General features: G+C 34.6%; 1 protein-coding gene across 50 annotated transcripts in view; it reads left to right on the top strand.

Annotated features, from left to right (window-relative positions):
* LOC114521039 overlaps positions 1-13054 on the top strand; it is a 65376-nt gene extending 52322 nt beyond the window's left edge. For 21 of the 50 annotated variants that reach the window (XM_028543094.1, XM_028543843.1, XM_028542490.1 and 18 more), the window contains 25 exons: positions 287-412; positions 567-692; positions 819-944; positions 1099-1224; positions 1351-1476; positions 1626-1751; positions 1881-2006; positions 2283-2408; positions 2538-2663; positions 3159-3788; positions 3932-4057; positions 4185-4310; positions 4459-4584; positions 4818-4943; positions 5096-5221; positions 5349-5474; positions 5624-5749; positions 7164-7289; positions 7468-7593; positions 9647-9949; positions 10116-10727; positions 11109-11234; positions 11576-12142; positions 12271-12348; positions 12580-13053. In XM_028543094.1, coding sequence (XP_028398895.1) covers positions 287-412; positions 567-692; positions 819-944; positions 1099-1224; positions 1351-1476; positions 1626-1751; positions 1881-2006; positions 2283-2408; positions 2538-2663; positions 3159-3788; positions 3932-4057; positions 4185-4310; positions 4459-4584; positions 4818-4943; positions 5096-5221; positions 5349-5474; positions 5624-5749; positions 7164-7289; positions 7468-7593; positions 9647-9949; positions 10116-10727; positions 11109-11234; positions 11576-12142; positions 12271-12348; positions 12580-12785 — 4790 coding nt within the window. In that variant the 3' untranslated portion in view covers positions 12786-13053. Of the gene's footprint in view, positions 1-12; positions 139-286; positions 413-566; positions 693-818; positions 945-1098; positions 1225-1350; positions 1477-1625; positions 1752-1880; positions 2007-2282; positions 2409-2537; positions 2664-3158; positions 3789-3931; positions 4058-4184; positions 4311-4458; positions 4585-4817; positions 4944-5095; positions 5222-5348; positions 5475-5623; positions 5750-7163; positions 7290-7467; positions 7594-9646; positions 9950-10115; positions 10728-11108; positions 11235-11575; positions 12143-12270; positions 12349-12579 lie in introns of all 50 variants that reach the window. The other 29 variants (XM_028544223.1, XM_028544993.1, XM_028544770.1 and 26 more) reach the window with 27 other exon arrangements.
* The last annotated feature ends 7278 nt before the right edge of the window (positions 13055-20332 follow it).

Here is a 20332-nt window from a genome sequence, read left to right as displayed (position 1 = left end):
ATTTTCTTTAAGAAATCGATATATGTGGAACACCACAAGACGACTGCAGTGAATTTGCTACATGTTCTAACACAGGACCTGGAACCTACTCGTGTACCTGTAATGAAGGATACACTGGTGATGGAAAAACATGCGAAGGTAAAAACAATTTAAAATATCCGCTGTACCCAGTTGCTCATAACACCCGTTTTTACCATACACAAGCTATCTTATTTTCTAACGTGTTCACTTTTCTAACTTTGCTCATTTCAAAGTTCAATTCATCATACTAAGTCTTCTCTTTCAGATATCAAAATATGTGGAACACCACAAGACGACTGCAGTGAATTTGCCACATGTTCTAACACAGGACCTGGAACCTATTCTTGTACCTGTAATGAAGGATACACTGGTGATGGAAAAACATGCGAACGTAAAAACAATTTAAAATATTCATTTTACCGATCGAGTTGCTCCTAACTACTGTTTCTACCACACACAAGTTATCTTATTTTCTAACGCGTTCGTTTTTCTAACTTTCTTTATTTCTCAAAGTTCAACTTATTATACTACGTCTTCTCTTTCAGAAATCAAAATATGTGGAACACCACAAGACGACTGTAGTGAATTTGCTACATGTGCTGACACAGGACCTGGAACTTACACGTGTACCTGTAATGAAGGATACACTGGTGATGGAAAAACTTGCGAAGGTAAAAACAAATTTGAAACCTGTATTGCTGATACCCAGTTGCTTTTAACCCCTGCTTTTGCGCGCTAATTTTTGTAACGTTCTTTATTCTAAAAATCAATTTTATCAACTATGTTTTCTCTTCAAGAAATCAAAATATGCGGAACACCACAAGACGATTGCAGTGAATTTGCTACATGTTCTAACACAGGACCTGGAACCTACTCGTGTACCTGTAATGAAGGATACACTGGTGATGGAAAAACATGCGAACGTAAAAACAATTTAAAATATTCATTTTACCGATCGAGTTGCTCCTAACTACTGTTTCTACCACACACAAGTTATCTTATTTTCTAACGCGTTCGTTTTTCTAACTTTCTTTATTTCTCAAAGTTCAACTTATTATACTACGTCTTCTCTTTCAGAAATCAAAATATGTGGAACACCACAAGACGACTGTAGTGAATTTGCTACATGTGCTGACACAGGACCTGGAACTTACACGTGTACCTGTAATGAAGGATACACTGGTGATGGAAAAACTTGCGAAGGTAAAAACAAATTTGAAACCTGTATTGCTGATACCCAGTTGCTTTTAACCCCTGCTTTTGCGCGCTAATTTTTGTAACGTTCTTTATTCTAAAAATCAATTTTATTAACTATGTTTTCTCTTCAAGAAATCAAAATATGCGGAACACCACAAGACGATTGCAGTGAATTTGCTACATGTTCTAACACAGGACCTGGAACCTACTCGTGTACCTGTAATGAAGGATACACTGGTGATGGAAAAACATGCGAACGTAAAAACAATTTAAAATATCCATTTTACTGAGTTGCTCCTAACTGCTGTTTCTACAATACACAAGTTATCTTATTTTCTAACGCGTTCATTTTTCTAACTTTCTTCATTCTCAAAGTCCGACTCATTATACTACGCCTTCTCTTTCAGAAATAAAAATATGCGGAACACCACAAGACGACTGCAGTGAATATGCTACATGTGCTGACACAGGACCTGGAACCTACACGTGTACCTGTAATGAAGGATACACTGGTGATGGAAAAACATGCGAAGGTATATACATTTATATATGACTCCTGTTCCAAAACACACGAACTATTTTCTTTCCCGAACGCTTTCATTTCCGTAACTTTGTTCATTTTCAAAGTCCAATAATTCATTATGCTACACGTTTTCTTTCAGAAATCAAAATATGTGGAACACCACAAGAAGACTGCAGTGAATTTGCTACATGTGCTGACACAGGACCTGGAACGTACAGTTGTACCTGTAATGAAAGATATACTGGGGATGGAAAAACTTGCGAAGGTGAGACAAATATTTCAAGTACCTGTTGCACTAAGTTGCCCGTTACTCGTATTTTTACTACATTCAAGCTATCTTTTCTCTATCTGAGATTATACTACATGTAATTATACTACGTGTATTATTAAGAAATCAAAATTTGTGGAACACCACAAGAAGACTGCAGTGAATTTGGTACATGTGCATATACAAGCTATCTTATTTTCTTACGCGTTCATTATTCTAACTTTATTATTTTTCAAAGTCCAATAATTCATTATGCTACACGTTTTCTTTAAGAAATCAAAATATGTGGAACACCACAAGAAGACTGCAGTGAATTTGCTACATGTGCTGACACAGGACCTGGAACCTACACGTGTACCTGCAATGAAGGATACACTGGGGATGGAAAAACTTGCGAAGGTATACACATTTATATATGACTCTTGCTCCAAAACACACGAACTATTTTCTTTCCCGAACGCTTTCATTTTTGTAACTTTGTTCTTTTTTAAAGTCCAATAATTCATTTTGCTACACGTTTTCTTTCAGAAATCAAAATATGTGGAACACCACAAGACGACTGTAGTGAATTTGCAACATGTGCTGACACAGGATCTGGAACCTACTCGTGTACCTGTAATGAAGGATACACTGGGGATGGAAAAACTTGCGAAGGTAAATACATTTATTTATGATTCTTGTTTCTAACACACGGAAACAATTCTTTTTTCGGTAACACGTTTATTTCCCTAACTTTCTTCAATTCTCAAAATCCAATTCATTATACTGCGCGTTTTCTTTAAGAAATCAAAATATGTGGTACACTACAAGAATTTCGATAAACAGAATTTTTTCAATATAGATGCTTAGAATGCCTTATTTTGTTTGCTGATCACATCGAAAAAGAACCATCCTTTTTGCATGATAAATTATCAATCAAAGAATTTTCAAATTTTTTCATGTCAGCCACTCCTGCATGAAGACGTGGAATCAACGCGAAACGTCACCATAATTTTTCAACTAATATTATATGACTCTATTAAAACAATTTGTTGGGCATTAATCTTTGTATTAAAATCTCGTACATGGTTTTTTAATCTCCATGTGACGAGCAAACTAATGTGATTGCCTAAGGAATTAAAAAGAACTCCTGTCTGATTCGATTTTCAGAACTACCAACTGTAACTTGCAAACCAAAAACAGACGTCATCTTGGTACTGGACAGATCTGGTAGTATTTCACCATCGGATTACGACAAAATGCGGGAATTTGTTAAAGAAATAGGAAAAGAATTGAAAGTCGGCGAAAGAAATGAAAAAGGAGAAATCATCGGACAAGCTGCCATTGTTACCTTTAGTGAAGAAGGAGAGAAAAGATTAACGTTAGCAGAAAGCCAAGATTCAAAGAAATTCTATGACACAGTAACTAACATGCCTGGACCTTTACTGCGCGGCCGAACAAAAACACATCGTGGCTTAAAAATTGCAGATGAAGAAATTGCTATTAAAGAAGCTGGGTATCGGGAGGATGATCCAGATGTTCAGAAATTGTTAATGGTTATCACAGATGGGGAACAAACTAAAGAATCAGTTCGAAGAGGATACGTTTATGTTGGGGATGCAATGAAACCTTTCTTCAATAGAAATATGAATGTCTTTGCGATTGGCGTTGGTTTAGAGAAAAAGGAAGCAATTGACGAAGTAAAAGATATGGTTGAGATTCCAGAAAATGCCATACTACCTGCTAACTTTAGTGATCTACTTCACAGAGTGGAAAATATTATCAAGAAGTTCTGTCCTGGTAGGTTTTGAAAGATTTCAGATACATCCAAAAGAAAGTGTTTGCACTGTTGTGTAAACCATCTTGTTTCTATAATACGTAAGTGCCTTGTTCTTAAGCAACCAGAATCCGATCTTTTCACTTGTTTTACTTTTGTTACTCAGAATTGCCAATATGTGGAACACCGCAAGATGACTGCAGCGAATTTGCTACATGTGGTGACACAGGTCCTGGAACCTACAGTTGTACCTGTAATGAAGGGTATACCGGAGATGGAAAAACTTGCGAAGGTTAGAACAAATGTTTCAAGTACTTGTTGCAGCAAGTTGCCCCTTACTCGTATTTTTACTACATCCAAGCTATCTTTTCTCTACCTGAGATTATACCACGTGTAATTATACTACGTGTATTATTAAGAAATTAAAATATGTGGAACACCACAAGAAGACTGCAGTGAATTTGCTACATGTGCTAACACAGGACCTGGAAGTTACTCGTGTACCTGTAATGAAGGATACACTGGTGATGGAAAAACATGCGAAGGTAAAAACAATTTAAAATATCCGCTGTACCCAGTTGCTCATAACACCCGTTTTTACCATACACAAGCTATTTTATTTTCTAACGTGTTCACTTTTCTAATTTTGCTCATTTCAAAGTTCAATTCATTATACTAAGTCTTCTCTTTCAGAAATCAAAATATGTGGAACACCACAAGACGACTGCAGTGAATTTGCTACATGTGCTGACACAGGACCTGGAACCTACACGTGTACCTGTAATGAAGGATACACTGGGGATGGAAAAACTTGCGAAGGTAAATACATTTATTCATGACTCTTTTTCCTACACGTGTACCTGTAATGAAGGATACACTGGTGATGGAAAAACTTGCGAAGGTAAGAACAGTTTAAAATTTCCGCTGTACCGAGTTGCTGCCAACACCTGTTTTTACCATACACAAGCTATCTTATTTTCTTACGCGTTCACTATTCTAACTTTGTTATTTTTCAAAGTCCAATAATTCATTATACTACGTGTATTATTAAGAAATCAAAATATGTGGAACACCACAAGAAGACTGCAGTGAATTTGCTACATGCGCTGACATAGGACCTGGAACCTACACGTGTACCTGTAATGAAGGATACACTGGTGATGGAAAAACTTGCGAAGGTAAGAACAGTTTAAAATTTCCGCTGTACCGAGTTGCTGCCAACACCTGTTTTTACCATACACAAGCTATCTTATTTTCTTACGCGTTCACTATTCTAACTTTGTTATTTTTTCAAAGTCCAATAATTCATTATACTACGTGTATTATTAAGAAATCAAAATATGTGGAACACCACAAGAAGACTGCAGTGAATATGCTACATGTGCTGACACAGGTCCTGGAACCTACAGTTGTACCTGTAATGAAGGATATACCGGAGATGGAAAAACTTGCGAAGGTGAGAACAAATATTTCAAGTATCTGTTGCACCAAGTTGCCCCTCACTCGTATTTTTACTACATCCAAGCTATCTTTTCCCTATCTGAGATTATACTACATGTAATTATACTACGTGTATTATTAAGAAATTAAAATATGTGGAACACCACAAGAAGACTGCAGTGAATATGCTACATGTGCTGACACAGGACCTGGAACCTACTCGTGTACCTGTAATGAAAGATACACTGGTGATGGAAAAACATGCGAAGGTTAGAACAATTTAAAATATCCGTTGTACCGAGTTGCTGCTAACACCCGTTTTTACCATACACAAGCTATCTTATTTTCTAACGTGTTCACTTTTCTAACTTTGCTCATTTTCAAAGTTCAATTCATTATACTAAGTCTTCTCTTTCAGAAATCAAAATATGTGGAACACCACAAGACGACTGTAGTGAATTTGCTACATGTGCTGACATAGGACCTGGAACCTACGTGTGTAGCTGTAATGAAGGATACACTGGTGATGGAAAAACGTGCGAAGGTAAAACGTTGATAAGTAGTATGATTATCGGCTTAATTTACAAGTTCTGAATGAAAACTTCATGTCATATTTAACGTGGTGAGATAATTGAACGGCGGACCAGAGAAAAATCCTGATTTTCGTCAAATTTTTTAAATTTCAAAATTCGCTTCAAAATACCGTGAAATGGTCGAGAACTAAGTAGAATTGCATTCTTTCATGAAACAAGGGCATTTGAACACAAAAAAACATATTTTGGTGAATTCCAAAATTTTAGGAAAATCGGTAACGCAGGATCAAAGAAAAAATCCTGATTTTCGTCGATTTTTGAAATTTCAAAATTCGGTTCAAAATACCTCGAAATGATTGAGAACTAAGTAGAATTGCATTCTTTCATGAAACAAAAACATTTGAACTAAAAAAATCGTACTTTCGTGAATTTCAAAATTTTAGGCAAATCGGTAACGGGGGACCAAAGGAAAAATCCTGATTTTCGTTAATTTTTTGAAATTTCAAAATTTGGTTCAAAATACCTCGAAATGGTTGAGAACTAAGTAGAATTGCGTTCTTCCATGAAACGAGAACATTTGAACACAAAATATAATACTTTGATGAATTTCAAAATTCTAGGCAATTTGGTAACGGGCGACCAAAGGAAAAGTCCTCATTTTCGTCAATTTTTTTGAAATTTCAAAATTCGGTTCAAAATACCTCGAAATGGTTGAGACATCAGTAGAATTGCATTTTTTCATGAAACAAAGACATCTGAAGACAAAAAATCATACTTTGGTGAAGTTCAAAATTTTTGGCAAATCGGTAACGGGGGACTAAAGGAAAAATCCTAACTTTCGTCAATTTTTTGAAATTTGAAAACTCGGTTCAAAATACCTCGAAATGGTTGAGACTTAAGTAAAATTGCATTCTTTCATGAAACGAGTACATTTGAACACAAAATATCATACCTTGATGAATTTCAAAATTTTGGGCAAATCGGTAACGGGGGACCAAAAGGGAAAATCCTAATTTTCGTCAATTTTTTGAAATTTCAAAATTCGGTTCAAAATACCTCGAAATGCATGGTTAAGAACTAAGTAGAATTGCATTCTTTCATGAAACAAAAACATTTGAACACCAAAAATAATACTTTGGTTAATCTCAAAATTTTAGGCAAATCGGTAACGGGGGACCAAAGGAAAAATATTGATTTTCGTCAGTTTTTTAAAATTTCAAAATTCGGTTCAAATACCTGGAAATGGTTGAGAACTAAATAGAATTGCATTCTTTCATGAAACAAAAACATTTGAGCACAAAAAAGCATACTTTGCTTAATTTTGATGTTCATCTTTTATGTGTCATTTCAACTTCTTTGCTTAATTTATATTTGATATTGTGTGAATTTTATTGAATTTATCACGTTTCATTGGTGTGCCTCTAGAAGCAGGTATTTGCGGAACACCACAAGAAGACTGCAGTGAATTTGCTACATGCGCTGACACAGGACCTGGAACCTACACTTGTACCTGTAATGAAGGATACACTGGCGATGGAAAAACTTGCGAAGGTAAGAAACTGAAATTTTTGTCGCGTTCTCACAGCATTGATACAGTTAGGCAGATAACTAACTTCCTTCATTCTTCAAGTTTTTTTTTAATAGTTTAATCCTATCATTATATTTAACTCGATCAATCTTACTGGATGTAAAAGTATAACTTATTCGTTGCTGTGTTTTTCTTATGAAGAAATAAAGATATGTGGTACCGACAGAGATGATTGTAATGAGTATGCTGTATGTAAAGATACAAGCCCTGGCCAATATTCCTGTACTTGTATTCAAGGTTACACCGGAGATGGGAAGAATTGCGAAGGTACGAGTTTAATTGAACATTCCCGATTTCTTTGCCATTCGCTGGCACATAGCATTACTGACTACAATTAAACATCGGAAGAAAAATTCTGAAAGTACATGAATTCTGGGGTTCGTGGCTGTGCGTATCTTACTTAGTTTTCTCTAAGTTATTTGACAGTGAACAGCTGATATGATGATATAACTAGTAACTAGGGTACCCATAGGGTAGATAGTGCTGCCTATGAGTAAGCCATGCAATGAAAACATTAAACTTTTAGAAGAACAGAAATCACAACCAAAATTTTTTTACGTTCGAGAAGAGATTGGAAATATAAAATATAGTACAAAGTCCTTCGCCTCAGCTTATTATCATTATTTAAGGAAAATGACAAAAGCAATATTGTTCCAGAACAGAAATGTCTTACGAAACCTATCAATAAATTGTTTTTCATGAAGCGGAGCCCCCACAGAACTTAAATTTGTCAATTATGTTTTTAAATCGCTCGATATAGTTATTAAAACGTTATGAAAATGTTGTTTCTGTTAAGTGCAGTTCTTCCGTGTCAATCATCTTTTGCTGTAACGGATACGACGAATCTAATGAGATACAAAAACACACATGAAATAAACTTTTGATGATCTAGTGAGTGTCTTAACAAGACACAAAAACGAGGCGCAAATACAGCAACAACACAGAAGAGTCAGCAACTGATGACAGATGACTGACAAAAATTCAAAAATCAATGCATTCAATTACTGATGCAACTGAGAACAAAGACTCGATTATATAACAAGAGTTGCAGCCTCACCTTCGGACTAAAATATCAACCTGGAAAGTATAAATGAACAGTTAATAAACACCGCGCGCTAAACAAACAAAACAGACGCCATTTTTTATGATATATTCAATGATCGCTCAAATAAATGCACTATCCTAGTATCCTAGTAATAAGTCATAATTCGGCATAAAAGGCTAAAAGCCTATAGTGAAGTATATCGTTTAACAATATGAATGAAATATCGAATAAATAGGAACTCGACAGTAAAAAACTCACCAAAATACCTTATACCTCTAATACTTCACAGTACAATAATATGTAGCCAAAACGTAGAATTACGTGAATTTCACCTTCTGTCTAAAATATCAACTTATAAAATATAAAAGAACAGTTAAATATGAATAAAACATTGAATAAATATGAATTTGATTACAAAAAACTCACCGAAATAGTTTTCCTTCTTCGAAATAAATTCGCCAAAGTTTATGCAGCCAACACGTGGAATGGTATAACCTGACACCGAACTTCAACATGCAATGCGTCAAAAATTTTCACCGCAGGTGACAAGAGTATTATGTTTCGTTTATATCGAAAATCTACTGGCACCCGAATACGCTAATACAATGTTCTAAAGCACGTTTTCACTTTTATTCACAATATAAATTAACATACCATACACGTGGTATCACGCACCGCACCGCGCAAGGTAAAAATCGTAGCCCTAACCTCCCCAAAATACATGAAAGAATTTCACGAACGTGTAACGATAAGGTCGTCAAATTGCTGTTCGCCTGCTAAAATACAAAAGAAATATCCTACATTGTGTTCAGGTGAATGTTAATTATTTCTCTCTTACGCTACATAACATATGCTCTCAGCGTGTCAACTATGGCCGGAACTTAAATTCAGCCACCCCCAAAATAAAATATGTTCCTCCATCCCTGCCACTGGTACCGTCATGCAATGCGCCAAAGACAAATTTTGATTTGCGCCCCCATTTCTAAATTAGGATCTGCTGCCTTGCTCGCTCGCTTCAGGCTCGCTCGCTGCGGCAGCAATTATATAAGTTATATGAACATAATTTTTCTGTCGATCTCTCAGAAAGATCCTGATGCACGCTGAATACGGTCCAATCAGGATCGAAACTAGATGCAAAAATGGGGGAAGGTGCGTTGTCAATAGAAATCCGTCGGGCTGGAACAGAATATATGGACATTCACCCTCCCCCTAATTACCACCCTTGTTCCTCAGTCCAATGCTAAATGCTTTAACTTAATGTCTTTTATATTACAGGCCCTCCAATATTCGGTCCTGTCTTGTTTGAAGTCACTCCGGAAAGTCCCTCAACTATAAGTGCAGCGTGGCGACCACCAGCCGAAATCATTGAAATTATCGACTACTCAGTCTGCTACAAAGATATCAATAACGGAGAGGAAGCGTGCATTACTACAAAACCTACTACCCCAGACGGCCCTGTTGAGATTGAATTCACGGATCTAAATGAAGACACAACCTACGAGGTGGTTGTGAGGGCAAGAAACGAAACTGGTTTTGGTCCACCATCAAATATTATGAATGTGAAAACAAAAGCCTTAGGTCAGTATTTTCTTACTGTTTCTTCTTGTAAAGTTATTGTCAGATATTGATTGCCAAGAGGATCTTAAAAATCGCATTTAGATGACATCGATGATGTTTGGTTTAAATTCATTTTTACTGTAGCCATTGCTTTAATTTAATTTTTACGATTTGCGTGTTTTTTAAGATATCGAAAAATGCGATAAAAAGACAGATACCATTTTCGTCGTGGATAGATCAGCGAAAATCAGTGAACGGGCTTATAATAAGATTCGGGCATTTATACTCGGTGTTCAAAAACGGCTTCGAATTGGTGTAAAGGACGAAAAGAAAGAAATAATCGGACAAGGTGCTATAGTGACATTCAGTAATGAAGGTCAAAAGATTATTACTCTAAGAGAGAGCAGAACTCCAGGAAGATTTGCTAAGGCTGTGAGATCCATGCCCGGTCCATTATCTGGTGGAACGACTAAAACTCATCGTGGTCTGAAAGTTGCTTATGGTCAAGTAGCTGTAGTGAGCGAAGGCTTACGTGCTCATGATGACAGCGTTCACAAAGTGGTTGTAGTGATCACCAACGGTCAGCAGACACGTGAAAAGAATGGTTATGTATATGTTGGCGATGCAGTAAGACCGTTTTTCAAACGTGGCATAGATGTTATTACAATTGGTATTGAAATGGAAAATGCAAGAGATCAACTTAACGATATGGTCCGAATACCTGAAAATGCTTTCTTAGTGAATCACCACAGTAATCTGAGTTCTGTTATGAAGAACGTAGTATCACGAATCTGCCCAAGTAAGTTATGCTTTGTTACTTCTAACAATAAACACATTCTTTTGTTGTAAGTCTAAAAGTTCCTTATAGATTGTATAAAGATGGTTGTGTGGCGAATAGCCATCTACCTCGCAATGTCAATCATGAACGCGAGACAAACCATAATAGAAATATCAGTTTTAATAACACATCGTAAATTAACTACTCAAAGTGCGTTAATCTGGTCCTTCATAGTGGCAGCAACTTGAAATAATAAATTCTCAAGCCTGAGCCGATATATATTCTTAGCTGCATGTATTTTGCCTCATTCTTAATCCAATCTCCTATGTTTCGTCTTGCCTTTGCATCTTAAAGTAGAGACCTATCTTCCATTGTACGATTAACACCATACCTTTTCTCCAGAAACCAAGATATGTGGTACACCTCAGGATGATTGTCACAGATTTGCTACCTGCTTCGACACCGCCCCTGGAGAGTATAAGTGTATCTGTCGCGAAGGATATTTTGGAAATGGAAAAGAATGCGCAGGTAATTAAACTTTTAATCAAATATTCACCTGTCGTTAAAGACCTCGTTACCACGTTGGGCAGTTTGACAAGCTACAAGTTGCGTTCGCACGAATACAATCCTCGTTTGTCCTGAACCCAGTAACCAGTAATTGGTAACTCTATAACGTGGACAAACATGACAAAAAGTGAGGTCATTGGGTCAGTGTAATAATCTATCCTCTTGTGTAATAATCTATCCTCTTGTGTAATAATCTATCCTTTTGTGTAATAATCTATCCTCTTGTGTAATAATCTATCCTCTGGTGTAATAATTGTGTCCTATTTGTATACAACTTGTATACCTTTGTTTTCTTTTTATAGAGAAAAAATGTAAATTCGATATCGGATTCCTTATTGATTCATCGTCAAGCATGCGTCATTGTAACTACGACAAGCAAAAGGATTTGGTGAAGCATATTGCAGAACAGTTCCAAGTAGAGCCAGATAAGAGCCACGCTAGTGTTATCGTATATAGTGACAACGCCGCCATGTACAAAAAATTCAATGCGTTTAAAGAACTAAATGATTTCAAGATGCTTGTGAATGAACTACCCATGGTTGAAGGAGCGACACACTTGGATAAAGCTCTCCAAACGGCTGCATCACAAATGTTCACTGCTAGGAATGGCATGAGAGATTCTACGGTACCAAAATTACTGTTTCTGTTAACAGACGGCGCGCAATCGGCGACGTCAATTACTACACCTTTGCAAGAAATAGCCTCTTCGTTACATAAACAGAATATTAGAATTATTGTGATTGGAGAAGGCGAGGCTGACGAGCAGCAGTTACAGCCACTTGTACAATCCACTGCTGACTTATTGATAGTCAAAGAATTTAATGAAGCTACCGAAAAAATAACTAACTTTGCAGAAAACATGTGTTCAGGTGAGTTAATTTATTCATAGTTCGAGAAATACTACCTATTTGAATATGGAACGGACCATCTCAGCGTATAGATATATTTACTCTATTACTCAGTTGAGCAATAAATAAGACATGTATTTCTTATGTAGTCGGCCACTGTTCCCATATGGAAAAAAGGGTTCCGGTCAGGATTGATCAATGTGTAAGCTCAAAACCAATAAAGATCGGTAAGTTTAGTCTTATACAAGTGTGTTGCATACGCTCGACGCTCAAATGCAGTGATATAACAAAGCAAAAAAAGCTGGGTATAGTCGTAAGCGTCGTTCTTGCAATAAAACTGTACTCCGCTTGTGTGTCGTTTAATTATATTGCAATACGAATACCTAAGCTAGCTGCTGTATAAATGGAAAACACTAAAAATAGGTGAGTATATTAAAAATATGTCTCTTTCCTTACAGGTTCGTGTATGGGCAAGTGTGCAAGTGGTCCTAACTTCCGACAAACACAAGGTATTTTCAAAATGGACTGCCAGACATGTAAACCTGGTGGGTATGCAATAAAAACAGTGATCTTAACCTGCCCCGGAAACAAGAAAAGACCCTTCCAAATCAAAGAACCAACGTCATGTATTTGTGAAAAGTGTCCATGGAGAAAAATTTTATAACAAGAATTTTAGAATACAGATTTACAGGTTATACCATCAGCTATAGCTTGTATACTTATTCTAGAATAAGGAATGATATACTTTACTGAAGTAAATACTGCTACATATATGTGTTAAAGAGAAGACGGTTTGTGTCTTTATGATATTAGATATGGTTCTAACAAATAAATTTATAAAAATAGAACAACAAAGTTGGAGAAATGAAGGATAACTGGAAGATACATACTACCATATATAGTAAAGATTTTATGATATAAATTAATAAATATAAAAATAGTTATAGGTTTTCAATAGTATTGGGTTTTCAATAATTAATAACCATGCTTCACATTATTTTCAGTCACACGACAATTTGAGAAAAAAACCACGAAAAATTTCATCATTAACTATTAAAAAACCCTTCACCGTGATTGTGGGATTATTATACTCGTTTACTGCGATCAAATTGACAATGCATGTGTTATATACTAAACCTTCGGGTCATACCCACTGCGTTTCTTTTGTCTCTGTGTACTTCTTGTAACCTTAAACGAGGCGATGTGGGTTTTTATATAATAATATATATTATGTAATCGTGGTCAACGCACGATCCGCTGGCCTAGTAGTTAAGACTGCGGCCCTACCAGGTTGTAAGCGTAGGTTCGAATCCTGAATGGGAAAGGTTCGATTTTTCCTTTCGAAATTATTATTTAATTAATTTAAAATTCGTCGAAAACGATTAAACCAAATAAGAAAATGGATTTCGATAAATGATGTGGTGGTCGAGTGGTTAAGACATTGGTCTCTTAATCCCAGGATGCATGTTCCAAGCCGTAGCTTTAACCACTAGCTGGGTCACCGAAATAATATTTATATTCTAAGGTTGGTATCCACACGATCCATTCACGAAAATTTGACAGGGTGATTTTCTCGAGATTTTTTTCAAATTTTTGTAATTCTCTTAGATTTTTCTTTGACGCGGAAGTGTTTTGTCTTAGGCTATTGTCTCTGGCTTGACACAGGCAGGTAAGTAAACATAAGTTTTTTAAAAGCGAGAAAATTTAAATTTTTTTCTGACTTTTTAAATTTCGGTTTTTTTGCAAGACACATGCTTTTATATATATATATATATATATATATATATATATTAATATATATATATATATATATATATATATATATATATATTATATTGTAAGGTTGGGAAAAACATACGATCCGGCAGCCCAGTGGATAAGGCTACGGCCTACCAGGCTGTGCGCGTAGGTTCGAATCCTGCGTGGGAAAGGTTCGATTTTCCAACTGAAAAGTTACTATTTAATTTAAAATTCTTCGAAAAGGATTAGGTCAAATAGAGAACAATAGCTTTCGACAAATGACGCGGTGGTCTAGTGGTTAAGACGTTCGTCTCTCAATGCGAGGACAAACGTTTCAACTCCTAGCAATGAAACAAAATTAGCCTAAAAAATTTCGGTGTAATTTGAAATGTTTAAAACAGTTAAAGGACTTCTCGGCCTTTCCGAAAGACTGTAAATTGAAAAAAATTTGAAATAAAAAAACACAAAAAAATTATTGCGTTCAAAAGTACCTGAAAATTGAAAAAACGCACAAGTAAAATAAGTTTTAAAAACACATGTCTTCTAAAAAGCATGAAAATGAAGAAAGTCAGACGGAAAAAAAATTAACAATTTCCCGCTTTTAAAAAACTCATGTTTACTTACCTTAATTTTTTTTCACGAAAATTTGACAGGGTGATTTTCTCGAGACTGAAAAAATTTAATTTTTTTCACTTTTTTGAAATTCTCTTAAATTTTTTTTTGACGCGAAAGTATTTTGACTTGGGCTACCTGTGTCAAGCCAGACACAGGTAGCCCAAGACAGACAAAGGTAGCCCAAGACAAAATACTTTTTCTTTAAAAAAAAATTTAAGAGAATTTCAAAAAAGTGAAAAAAATTAAATTTTTTCAGTCTCGAGAAAATCACCCTGTCAAATTTTCGTGAAAAAAAATTAAGGTAAGTAAACATGAGTTTTTTAAAAGCGGGAAATTGTTAATTTTTTTTCCGCCTGACTTTCTTCATTTTCATGCTTTTTAGAAGACATGTGTTTTTAAAACTTATTTTACTTGTGCGTTTCTTTAAATTTTCAGGTACTTTTGAACACAATAATTTTTATTGTGTTTTTTTATTTCAAATTTTTTTCAATTTACAGTCTTCGGAAAGGCCGAGAAGTCTCTTAACTGTTTTAAACATTCCACATCACACCGAAAATTTTCAGGCTAATTTTTTTTCATTGCCAGGAGTTGAACCGTTTGTCCTCGGATTGAGAGACGAACGTCTTAACCACTAGACCACCGTGTCATTTGTCGATAGCTATTGTTCTTTATTTGACCTAATCCTTTTCGATGAATTTTAAATTAAGTAGTAATTTCGGTGGAAAAATCGAACCTTTCCCCATGCAGGATTCGAACCAACGCTTACAACCTGGTAGGCCGTAACTTTAACCACTGGGCCACCGAAATAACATATATATATTTTAAGGCTGCTATCAACATAATCCGATGGCCCAGTGGTTAAGGCTACGGCCTACCAGGTTTGTAAGGGTGGGTTCGAATCTTGCATGGGAAAGGTTCGATTTTTCCAACTTAAATTACTATTTAATTTAAAATTCATCGAAAAAGATTAGGTCAAATAGAGAACAATAGTTTTCGACAAATAACGCGGTGGTCTTGTGGTTAGGACGTTCGTCTCTCAATCCGAGGACAAACGTTTCAACTCCTGGCAATGAAACAAAATCAGCCTGAAAAATTTCGGTGTCATTTGGAATGTGTAAAACAGTTAAAAGACTTCTTGGCCTTACCAAAAGACTGTAAATTGAAAAAAAATTTGAAATAAAAACACAAAAAAAATTATTGCGTTCAAAAGTACCTGAAAATTGAAAGAAACGCACAAGTAAAATAAGTTTTAAAAACACATGTCTTCTAAAAAGCATGAAAATGAAGAAAGTCAGACGGAAAAAAAATTAACAATTTCCCGCTTTTAAAAAACTTATGTTTACTTACCTTAATTTTTTTTCACGAAAATTTGACAGGGTGATTTTCTCGAGACTGAAAAAATTTAATTTTTTTCACTTTTTTGAAATTCTCTTAGATTTTTTTTTTAAAGAAAAAGTATTTTGTCTTGGGCTACCTGTGTCAAGCCAGACACAGGTAGCCCAAGACAGACACAGGTAGCCCAAGACAAAATACTTTCGCGTCAAAAAAAAATCTAAGAGAATTTCAAAAAAGTGAAAAAAATTAAATTTTTTCAGTCTCGAGAAAATCACCCTGTCAAATTTTCGTGAAAAAAAATTAAGGTAAGTAAACATAAGTTTTTTAAAAGCGGGAAATTGTTAATTTTTTTTCCGTCTGACTTTCTTCATTTTCATGCTTTTTAGAAGACATGTGTTTTTAAAACTTATTTTACTTGTGCGTTTCTTTCAATTTTCAGGTACTTTTGAACGCAATAATTTTTTTTGTGTTTTTTTTTTCAAATTTTTTTTCAATTTACAGTCTTTTGGTAAGGCCGAGAAGTCTTTTAACTGTTTTACGCATTCCAAATGACACCGAAATTTTTCAGGCTGATTTTGTTTCATTGCCAGGAGTTGAAACGTTTGTCCTCGGATTGAGAGACGAACGTCCTAACCACAAGACCACCGCGTTATTTGTCGAAAACTATTGTTCTCTATTTGACCTAATCTTTTTCGATGAATTTTAAATTAAATAGTAATTTAAGTTGGAAAAATCGAACCTTTCCCATGCAGGATTCGAACCCACCCTTACAACCTGGTAGGCCGTAGCCTTAACCACTGGGCCATCGGATTATGTTGATAGCAGCCTTAAAATATATATATATGTTATTTCGGTGGCCCAGTGGTTAAAGTTACGGCCTACCAGGTTGTAAGCGTTGGTTCGAATCCTGCATGGGGAAAGGTTCGATTTTTCCACCGAAATTACTACTTAATTTAAAATTCATCGAAAAGGATTAGGTCAAATAAAGAACAATAGCTATCGACAATTGACACTGTGGTCTAGTGGTTAAGACGTTCGTCTCTCAATCCGAGGACAAACGGTTCAACTCCTGGCAATGAAAAAAAATTAGCCTGAAAATTTTCGGTGTGATGTGGAATGTTTAAAACAGTTAAGAGACTTCTCGGCCTTTCCGAAGACTGTAAATTGAAAAAAATTTGAAATAAAAAAACACAATAAAAATTATTGTGTTCAAAAGTACCTGAAAATTTAAAGAAACGCACAAGTAAAATAAGTTTTAAAAACACATGTCTTCTAAAAAGCATGAAAATGAAGAAAGTCAGACGGAAAAAAAATTAACAATTTCCCGCTTTTAAAAAACTCATGTTTACTTACCTTAATTTTTTTTCACGAAAATTTGACAGGGTGATTTTCTCGAGACTGAAAAAATTTAATTTTTTTCACTTTTTTGAAATTCTCTTAGATTTTTTATTTGATGCGAAAGTATTTTGTCTCGGGCTACTGTGTCTGTCTTGGGCCACCTGTGTCTGGCTTGACACAGGTAGCCCAAGACAAAATACTTTTTCTTTAAAAAAAAATCTAAGAGAATTTCAAAAAAGTGAAAAAAATTAAATTTTTTCAGTCTCGAGAAAATCACCCTGTCAAATTTTCGTGAAAAAAAATTAAGGTAAGTAAACATGAGTTTTTTAAAAGCGGGAAATTGTTAATTTTTTTTCCGTCTGACTTTCTTCATTTTCAGGCTTTTTACAAGACATGTGTTTTTAAAACTTATTTTACTTGTGCGTTTCTTTCAATTTTCAGGTACTTTTGAACGCAATAATTTTTTTTGTGTTTTTTCATTTCAAATTTTTTTCAATTTACCGTCTTTCGAAAAGGCCGAGAAGTCTTTTAACTGTTTTAAACATTCCAAATCACACCGAAATTTTTCAGGCTAATTTTGTTTCATTGCCAGGGGTTGAACCGTTTGTCCTCGGATTGAGAGACGAACGTCTTAACCACTAGACCACCGCGTCATTTGTCGAAAGCTATTGTTCTCTATTTGACCTAATCCTTTTCGATGAATTTCAAATTAAATAGTAATTTCGGTAGGAAAAATCGAACCTTTTCCAAGCAGGATTCGAACCTACCCTTACAACCATATAGGCCGTAGCCTTAACCACTGGGCTGCCGCAATATCATATATATTAAGGCTGTTATAAACATACAATCCAATGGCCCAAAAATTTTTGACATATATATTAGTGTTTTTCACTAATATAAATTTTTTTACATATATACTAGTTTCCTTTTTAAACTTTTCAAATATGTGAGAAATTCAACTTTAAAAATAATTTTTAAAAAAATATATGTGTATATATCAAATACTTAAAATTTTCAAAAATTTTTAATATTCAGGCAATTTTCACACAGAAATAATTTTAATTTTTTTTTCCCCAAACGGGGGACCAAAGGAAAAATCCTAATTTTCGTCAATTCTTTGAAATTTCAAAATTCGGTTCAAAATACATCGAAACAGTTGAGAGCTAAGTAGAATTGCATTCTTTCATGAAACGAGAACATTTGAACACAAAATATAATACCTTGATTAATTTCAAAATTTTACACAAATCGGTAACGGGAGCTAGACCAAAGGAAAAATCCTAATTTTCGTCAATTTTTTCAAATTTCAAAATTCGGTTCAAAATACCTCGAATTGGTTGAGACTTAAGTAAAATTGCATTCTTTCATGAAACCAGTACATTTGAACACAAAATATCATACCTTGGAAATTAAAAATTTTAAACAAATCGGTAACGGGGAACCAAAGGAAAAATCCTAACTTTCGTCAATTTTTTGAAATTTTAAAATTCGGTTCAAAATACCTCGAAATGGTTGAGATTTAAGTAGAATTGCATTCTTTCATGAAACGAGTACATTTGAACACATCAAATCATACTTTGAATAATTTCAAAATTTTAGGCAAATCGGTAACGGGGGACAAAAGGAAAAATCCTAACTTTCGTCAATTTTTTGAAATTTTAAAATTCGGTTCAAAATACCTCGAAATGGTTGAGACTTAAGTAAAATTGCATTCTTTCATGAAACGAGCACATTTGAACACATCAAAATCATACTTTGAATAATTTCAAAATTTTAGGCAAATCGGTAACGGGGGATCAAAGGAAAAATCCTGATTTTCGACACTTTTTTAAAAATTTCAAAATTCGGTTCAAAATACCTCGAAATGGTTGAGACTCAAGTAAAATTGCATTCTTTCATGAAACGACTACATTTGAACACAAAATATCATACCTTGATTAATTTAAAAATCAGTTTAAACAAATCGGTAACGGGTAACTAAGGAAAAATCCTAATTTTCGTCAATTTTTTGAAATTTCAAAATTCGGTTCAAAACACTTCGAAATGGTTGAAACTAAGTAAAATTACATTCTTTCATCAAACAAAAACATTTGAACACAAAAATCATACTTTGGTGAATTTCAAAATTTTAGGCAAATCGGTAAAAGGGGGGACCAAAGGAAAAATCCTTATTTTCGTCAATTTTTTGAAATTTCAAAATTCGGGTAAAATTACCTCGAAATGGTTGAGACTTAAGTAAAATCGCATTTCTTCATGAAACGAGTACATTTGAACCCAAAATATCATACCTTGATTAATTTAAAAATTTTAAACAATTCATTAAACAAAACATTTCGTCAATTTTTTGAAATTTTAAAATTCGGTTCAAAATACCTCGAAATGATTCAGATTTAAGCAGAATTGCATTCTTTCATGAAACGGATATATTTAAACACATATATTCATAGTTTGATGAATTTTAAAATTCTAAGCAATCGGTAACGGGGGACCAAAGGAAAAATCGTAACTTTCATCAATTTTTTGAAATTTCAAAATTCGGTTCAAAATACCTCGAAATGGTTGAGACTTAAGTAAAATTGCATTCTTTCATGAAACGAGTACATTTGAACACATCAAATCATACTTTGAATAATTTCAAAATTTTAGGCAAATCGGTAACGGGGGACCAAAGGAAAAATCCTGATTTTCGACACTTTTTTAAAATTTTCAAAATTCGTTTCAAAATACGTCGAAATTGTTGAGAACGAAGTAGAATAGAATTCTTTCATGAAACGAGTACACTTGAACACAAAAAAATCTTCTTCGATCAATTCAAAAATTTCTGACGAACGGGTGACGGGGAACGAAAAGAAAAATTCTAATTTTCGTCAATTTCTTAAAGTTTCAAAATTTGGTTCAAAAGTACGTAGAAATTGTTGAGAAATACGCAGAATAGCATTTTCTTATGAAACGAGCACATATATTTGAACGCAAAAAGTCATACCTCGATTGCTTTAAAAATTTTAAACAAATCGGTAACGGCGAACCAAAGGAAAAATCCTAACTTCTTTGGAACGATGCAGATGTTATTCATCATGGGTTACGGGGCAATTCCGAAAGGAATTTTGGTGTATTTTCGATTGACAAAGAAAGGCAGTATGGTGTTTGATCATTGATTATGGAGCACTTCCGACTGGAATTTTG

This window comes from Dendronephthya gigantea, unplaced genomic scaffold, assembly GCF_004324835.1.
Source record: "Dendronephthya gigantea isolate DGI-Jeju-01 unplaced genomic scaffold, DenGig_1.0 000000F, whole genome shotgun sequence".
In the NCBI taxonomy this organism is placed as follows: domain Eukaryota; kingdom Metazoa; phylum Cnidaria; class Anthozoa; order Malacalcyonacea; family Nephtheidae; genus Dendronephthya; species Dendronephthya gigantea.
This window is presented reverse-complemented; position numbering and strand designations above follow the sequence as displayed.